Below are 8,223 nucleotides of genomic sequence, written 5' to 3' on the forward strand. Positions count from 1 at the left end.
TGACTCCGAAACGGAATCACGCGATGTCCACGGGCTCGCTTCAAGTCTTTCAGGACCAGTGAGCACCGCAACATACAATGTTGATTTATTGATGATGGGAATAATATTATATTCTAACTTGAAACACACGTTTTTAGTTTGTTCGAACCACTTGCTGCAGTGGTGCTCACCCGAGAGGGCACTTGTTGGGGATTGGTTGTTTTTCTCTCTTTGGAGCACCCAATGCCACCTCACTGGTTCAATCAAAATAGGCATCGTGCAACTACCGTTTTGCACACTAGGTCCACGGTCCAGTCTGACGTCACTGTATCCGGTGCACAGTGACAGAATGGGCGGAGTGAACGCCCATTACACTTGCCAATCAAACTACCGGTGAAACCATAGCAACCGGATTTACAGGCTGTCAATCAGAGGGCAGCGCTTCCTGCCGCGGCGGTTGCGATTGTGGTCTGTTCCCGTATTTTATAGATTTGAAACCTCACCCTCTCTCTGTACGACCACACGTTCTTTATGCCTGCCGTTTAATGTATTGTTTGATGCAGGTGAGTCAAGTTGCGGAATCTTTATTTTTTATTTTAGCCGTCACTTTAGATTTCGGCGGTTCATTCGGGTAGGAATGAGTTAGCAAACCTAAAATGGCGGCCGTTAACGTTTGGCTAAGATTCAACTTTGTGTAACAATATTGTTAAAGAAAGTGCACAGCCTTCGCCTCCTTAATTAACAGTGGTTCGCAATGCCGTTTATTTGAAAGTCTTCTGTTTCAAGATTTACTCCCGGTAAATTTGAATGCTGGTCCGTGCTACTGAGGCCTGCCCGCGTAGGCCAGGAGTCACGTAGTTTTCTTCAGGGACCATTGGTGACGTCGGAAATTTGAAGGGGCGGGAATCGACTTCAGACTCTTAAAGCGGCAACGCCAGGTACTTGACGGGTGCCTCAAGTTTTGTGTCTTTATGGGCTGTTTATTGGGTACCATGGAACCGCATATAAATATTCTTATTAATCTGCATATATCTCAAGTTGCTGATCCTTTTGGTTTACAAACTTTAAAAAAAAGTTAGCTGATATAAAAGTGTTGTCCCACAATCACATTTATTTTGTAAATGAATTCTGAGAACTTTGAGATGGGGGAAGGGTGGAAACAGGAAGAGAGGAGGGGTGGGGGAGGGGGAGGGGGAAAGAGAGCCATGGCTACAGATGCAAGCCATCAGTTAGACATTCTTTCAGTACTGTAACAGTAAGTGGGTAGTCTGAAACATTGATTTTTTTTTTCCTAGCCACCAAATCCAACTCTACTGTGGCCACTTGCAACCTTGGTGTCCCATTGCACCTTGAGCTGAGCTTTTGGCCCAAAACCTCATCCCAAAGACCTCCTACTTTCACCTCCTTAATATTACCTGTCTCCGCCCCTATATCAGCTTACCTGCTGCTGAAAACCTCATCCATGCTTTTGTTACCTCCAGACTCGACCATTCTAATACTCCCCTTACCGGCCTCCCATCTTCCATATTCCATATACTTAAGCTCATCTGCTGCCTGTATCCTAACTCGCACCAAGTCCCATTCACCCATTACCCCTGTGCTCGCTGACGTACATTGGCTTCTGGTCCGCGAATGCAAATCCCTCCATGGCCTTACCTTTCCCTATCTCTGTAACCTGCCGCCTACAATCCTCTGAGAACTTTAGGCTCTTGTGCAGCCCCCACTTCCTACGCCCCACCATTGGTGGATGACCCTTCAGCCATCTAGGCCCTAAACTCTGAAATTCCCTTTGCCTCTCCTCCTTTACGACACTCCTTAAAACCTTTCTCTTTGACCAAGCTTTTGGTCACCTGTCCTAATGTTTCCTTCTTTGGCTCGGTGTCAACTTTTGTCAGATTATGCTCCTGTGAAGTGCCTCGGGACGTTTTACTACATTAACGGTACTATATAAATGCAAGTTGTTGTTTTCTCTTTACAGGTGCTGACTTGGTGTGTATTTCCAGCACTTTGTTTTTATTTCAGATTTTCAGCATTTGCAGTTGTTTCACAAATAAAATAAATTGGTACATTAAGTACGGTTTATTCCGGAGGATTGTAAGAATGACCTAATTTATGTTCTTAATTCTGTATACATGTAAATTAGAAAATTAGCTACAATCCCAAAACCGCTCCAGAAAAGCTGATGACTCAAAAACAGATAATCACGCTGTCTTATAATTTACCCATCATTTTTTCAGTTGTATTTTTTCTTGCAATACAAGTTTTGAGAGCCCGAGAGGGGTCAGAATTATAACCATAGAAAAGCTACAGCACAGAAGGGGGCACTTCGGCCCATTGCATTCGCGCTGGCTCGAAGAACAACTGGGTGTCCATTCTAATCCCACCTTCCAGCACTCGGTCCGTAGCCCTGCAGCTTACAGCACTTTAGGTGCAGGTCCATGTACTTTTAAAAGAGTTGAGGGTCCTTGCCTCTACCACCAATTTGGGCAGCGAATTCCATACACCCACCACCCTCTGGGTAAAAAAAAAAATTTCCTTGTGTCCCCTCTAATCCTTCCGCCAATCAGCTTAAATCTATGTCCTCTAGTTCTTGAACTCTCCGCTAGGGAACACAGGTACGTCCTGTCTACTCCATCTAGGCCCCTCATAATTTTGTCCACCTCAATCAAGTCACCCCTCAGCCTCCTCTGCACCAAGGAAAACAACTCCAGCCTATCGAATTGTGAAGGGACATAATTAATTTTCTAGGGAAGTCATAGGGTATCATTTTTTAACATTTTATTTGGTGCACTTCTACATTGAACATGGGTGTTGCAATTTTTATCTGAAAGCATTAGGTATTTGTTGAATTTTTGTGAAAACTACTCTTCATTTGCCATTTATTTATATTCTTTTAGAAGCAGTAGATAATTTATTAGATTTTTTTTAAAACGTGCAAATAGAAGATTCTGATATCTGGACCATAGGCAGCAAATTTTGAATTGTATCACAATTCTTCTGAATGCTTTTCCCACCCATCTCCACCCTCTCCCTGTGGTAAGTGTTAATTCATTTCTAGGGAGGTTGAGGGTATTCCAACAGGAAAATTTTCAATTTCCACATTTTGGGTCTTCAACCAACAAACAAACAACTCATCACTTATGCAAAAGATATTCACCCTCCTCCCAATGTCACCCCACACCCTCCCAGTGGGGAGAGCCTCTCTGCCCCCTCCAATCCCTCTAATTAATGCTGATACTTTTCTCCTTCTGCTCCCTTCAGTTTCTCTTGGAACTCTTATTTCTCTCCCTCCCCATCTCAGTAGTGCTTCAGGGCTCTCATATTCTCTCTTTCTTTCACCTCCCCTCCCCCCCGGCTCTGGGGCTGCTACCCGAATCATGTTGCTGTTGTACACCAGAGTGATTGAACATGGCTGTTCCCACCCACAGTGTGCAGCCCACATTAGATGACTTTAGAATACAGCAGCAACAGGTTGAGTAGGAGCTGCGTGTGGGGGAGGGGCCTAGTTAGTATTGACTTTCACCTGTGGACCAGTCCCAAAACAGTTAACTTTCCAGACCATGTATGGCACGTGTAATTCAGAGAGTAATTGGATCGTCTGTTCCCATATTTCTGTTCATGCTCTAGGGTCTGTGCAGTTGGTAGGCATGATGAGTCACAACCCACTTTTTTTCTCTGTTATAGGGGGGAACATCAGCTTTGTTTTTGATTGGAATTTGACCAAGATTTGATTTTTAATTTGTGAAGAAGCAGTGCTCATGCATTTCCGTTGTATACTACTCTGCTTTACTATTGGAGTGTTGTTCTTGAATTACTTCAACTTTTTAAAAAAAAAATTGTTACATGCAGTGAACCAAAAGGCAACCTGGCTAGACTACTGCTTTCTTAATATATCCTTAAAACGGAAGGAAACGGCCATTTGGTCCAACCAGTCTGTTGGCGTTTACCCTCCACACAAGCAAATCGTTCCAATCAAATTTACCCACCCTGTTCCCATATCCCTTCAACCCCTTTTATTTTATCCACCTTATCCAATCTAATCTTGAATGTTGACATAGTTTCTGCCTCAACCACTAACCCTGGAAGTGAATTCCACAGCCTCACAACTCTTGTGTGAAGAAGGTTCTCCTGCCCTCTCTTCTAAATCTTGTATCTACGACCCCTCGTTGTAAACCCTTCAATCACTGGAAATAGTCTGCTTCTATCCTGACATAATTTTAAGGACTTGTATTATATTGCCTTGTAATCTGTGTTTTTGAGCCTTTCTTTCTATTTGTATATCCTCTTACCAGGCAGCATCCTAGTGAACCTGTTTTGTACCCTCTCGAAAGCCTCAGTATCCTTTCTATAGTGTTTGGCCCCAATACAGTACTCTATCCGAAGTCTTAATAAGGTTTTATATAGGCGCATTCATTACTGTTTAGCTTTTATATTCTGTACCTCTTGAGATAAAACCCAGAGTTCTATTAGCTTTTTTATTTTACAGCCTTATCAACCTGAGGTGCTGCCTTTTAATGTTCTGTGAACCTGTACCACTAAGTCCCTTTGCTCTTCTGATACACTGACCCTAATTCCATTCAGAGTATAATTACTGCTATTATATTTTTTACCAAAATGCATCACCTCACACTTACTGACATTGAATTTCATCTGCTACTTATTAGCTCATTCTCCACCTTAACAATATCCCTTTGCCGTTTCCTTTGACCTGCTGGGATTAGCTATACCTCCTATTTTGCTATCATGAAAATTTCAACATCACTCCCTCTAGGCCTATATCCAAATCATTGATATGCACAATGAACAGAAATGGCCTCAAAACTGAACCCTTAGGGAAATCACTATGCACTTCCAACCACTTTGAAAAACTGCCCTTAATTCCTACTTTCTGTTTTTTTCCCTTCTAACCAATTTTTAATCCAGTTTTCTATTCTTCTCCCTATTTCCATACTCCTTAATCTTCTCTGATTATCTCCCACGTGGGAGATAGTCAACGGCTTTCCTAAACTCCATGTACACTACATCCATTACATTTCCCTCATGTGCTATGTCTGTTTTCTTCTCCATGAATTCTGTGAAGTTTGTCAATCTCATTCGTCCCTTTTTTTGAATTCCGTTTTAGCTACTTCTAACTTATTTTTTCTTTATTTAAATATGCAGTAATTTCTCGTTTTAATTAGAGATTCCTGCAGCACATGTTAAGCTAACTGTCCTGTAATTACCCTTAGCTCTGTCTCCCTTTTAAATATGTGCACAACATTGGCAGTTCTCCAGCATACATCCACATTCAATAGAGCTCTGAAATATAATTTCGAGGGCCTCTGCAATTTTCTCCCTCAACTTCTTCAGGATCCTAGGCTGTATATAGTCAGGCCCAGGCACCTTGTTTTCCCTTAGCTTAACTAATGTATCTAAAATTTTCCTTTTATCCATCATAATATTGCTCATCTCACTCTCATTAACTTCAGGATTCACCTCTTCTCCGATATCCTCTTTAAGACCAATACAAAGTACCTATTAAATACCTCTGCCATTTTTGAGCATCCTCTACTCGTTGACAATCCTGTCCTCTCGGGGTCCCACCTCACTTTGATTTTTTTTTAAAAACTGTATCAATCGTTCATTTCAAGTACTCTGGAAGTAATGAAATAGATGGGGTAAAATTAATGGGTGGAGTTAAGGGTATTTATGCTTCTCCAAACAAATCTGCATTAGAAGTACTTAAATGGAGCGCAAATATTGATTTATATTTAAATCCTTCGAGATGATTTGGATTAATAGTAATAACAAAAAAAGTTCAATATAGCCTGAGTATTAATACTACATGCAAAATTTAGTCTATTGTATTGAACAAAATATATTCTGGTGTAGTTAGGTTTTCGGTAAGTTGTGGTTAGTTCCAAAATATTTAATTTTAAAATTTTGAAGAATGAGTCTTAATTGTGATTACTTTGTTTTGTAGGTCAACATGTTGGCAAAAGGCACAAAGCGTAAATTTTCTGAAGAACAAGTTGCGGATGCCTGCCTTGATCCTGTTGGTAGCAATCTTAGTTTGCCATATAACTTGCAACGTCAGTCACTTCTAAACATCTCGTTGTTCAAACTTCAGCTCTGCAAGATGCTGGTGGAACCAAACCTTTGTCGCTCAGTGCTTATAGCCAACACCGTGCGACAGATCCAGGAGGAAATGATACAAGACTGCAGCTGGCAGGGACAAACGGCTTTCACAGGAAGCGATCTGTACATAGGTCATACTTCCTCAGATAGTCTAATTGCCACAGATTTCTTATGTACTCCAACGAAAGAGCTACATGTAGAAAGTTCCACTGCCTCCACCAGTAATACCAGCACTCTTACTAAAAGCAAGGTAAACTGCTCATCTTGTGAGAATGTTACTTGTTCTTCAGCTGCTGCTTCTGTTAAAGACACCAGTACTGTAAAAGATCTGGTCCAAGCACATTTTGAAAATGATCTGAATATGTTGGAAGCTGAGGAGCAGCAAGTGGATCTGAAGGAGTGTCCAAAGCCCTTGGATCAAGTATTCGGGAGTTTTGAGATTGCAAATTACTCCAGTTCTCTCACAGATATGACAATAGATGATCTGTTTGCTGATATTGACACTTCTTGGCATGAGTTTGACTCAGTGATGTCTGGGTTGATGACTAGTCCAAAAACGACACCAGTCATATTTGAATTACTAAACGGTTTACCATCACACACCTCAACACCCGTAAATTCTACCCAAAACTGCAAAACAGACTTAAATGAGCTGGATCACATCATGGAGATTATTGTTGGGTCCTAAACTTAAGAGTTTTCTCCATTCTCTTGAAGATATTTGTATAACACATATCCACCTGGTTTTATTTTCAGACATATCTCTCTTGTAAAGTTTTCTGTCCAATTTTCTTTTTAAAAATATTGTCAGATAATGCCTTTTGCACGTGACGCTTTCATTGCGTTCATTCCTCTACTTGTGGTCAAAACTGTTAAAGCTAAAATGGTACATATTTTCATACATTTAAATATATATTTTAATACAGATTAGATTTTTTACAGTTTCAAAAGTTTCCTGTTTGGAATTTTTACTTGAACAGGTAAAGTAGTTTTGAAATAATATTTTGTAATGTATCTAAACAATGTGATTCAAAGAGGATTTATAAAATGTCTTCCTTAGCTGTGCCAAGTAAAGATCAACTCTTGCGTTGTCCAAATGGAACTCATGCATTTTCAGAATTGCCACATAAATGGAACCCTTTCATCTCTCCGTGGCAATTCAGGAAAATATCACAAAAAGGGAATTGTCACTATAAAAATGTAGGGAAAATATACTTGCATTACTGTCTTACAAGCACAAAGTTCTTAGTAATAATCTTTAAGTTCATTGGATAAAACGTTTATAAGTGCTATAATGGTATTGAATTGTTTCCTTGCTAGATTCTCTGTGGACTTGACATGAAAATGTTCCACTTTGTTCTGTGTAATCGCAACAGTACTGTGAATCTGGGCACAGAAGACAACGCTGGCTAAGGATTGAAAATTGTGAAAATTTAAAGGTTTATTCCCATTTTTAAAAAAAATTGCAGCGCTTATGATTTACGCTTTGTGGTGCATATTTTGTTTCAAATTAAGCCACTTTTTACATTTATAAAAGCCATAATTTCTGATGGTTGGATAGTTAGCACAAGCCGAATTCTAATTGGGACAGTTGATCTAAGTTATTACAAGCGTTATTTATTTATTTAAGTGAATATCATACATTTGTGAAATTTTGAGTTGCAGCACACGACTGATTTATAATTATGAATCCTGATTTGGATGGCAGATGTCTAGTCCAGTTTGTAAACGTCTTAAGAGCTATTTTAAAAGAGGCCAGAATTCTTTTCAAGCAGTATTATATAGAATTGCTCTCTTTAGTTAAAAGCATTAGAAAGAATTGCAGTATATTAATAGCAGTAACTATCGACTTGTAAGTCCCAGAAAATTTTGGAGTTTAGGTTATGTTAAACTTGTGTTAAAACTAATCTATTTGTAGTATTCATTAATAAAGCACATTTTATTAGTCTTTTTTAAGCAATAACTAAAGCCTGAAACATTAACATGTACTTTAGACATTCGTAACTGTATGCAAAAATTTTTTACTGAGAAATTGTATATCTGTTAAATAAAAATATACACGCATTTTTGTATAATTATTTACTGTTAATTACTTTAGCAAGAAGAATTACATACGTAAGCTTACTT

At 39.5% G+C, this 8,223-nt stretch overlaps 1 protein-coding gene across 1 annotated transcript; it reads left to right on the forward strand.

Annotated features, from left to right (window-relative positions):
* Window positions 1-380: 380 nt before the first annotated feature.
* cdca4 (cell division cycle associated 4) lies at window positions 381-7,506 on the forward strand. Its single transcript, XM_067991656.1, has 2 exons — window positions 381-542; window positions 5,942-7,506. Exons 1-2 carry the CDS (start codon window positions 525-527, stop codon window positions 6,782-6,784), a joined length of 861 nt encoding a protein of 286 aa, XP_067847757.1. The 5' UTR covers window positions 381-524; the 3' UTR covers window positions 6,785-7,506.
* Window positions 7,507-8,223: the final 717 nt, after the last annotated feature.

The sequence above is a fragment of the Heptranchias perlo genome, chromosome 10 (genome assembly GCF_035084215.1).
Source record: "Heptranchias perlo isolate sHepPer1 chromosome 10, sHepPer1.hap1, whole genome shotgun sequence".
Taxonomy (NCBI): domain Eukaryota; kingdom Metazoa; phylum Chordata; class Chondrichthyes; order Hexanchiformes; family Hexanchidae; genus Heptranchias; species Heptranchias perlo.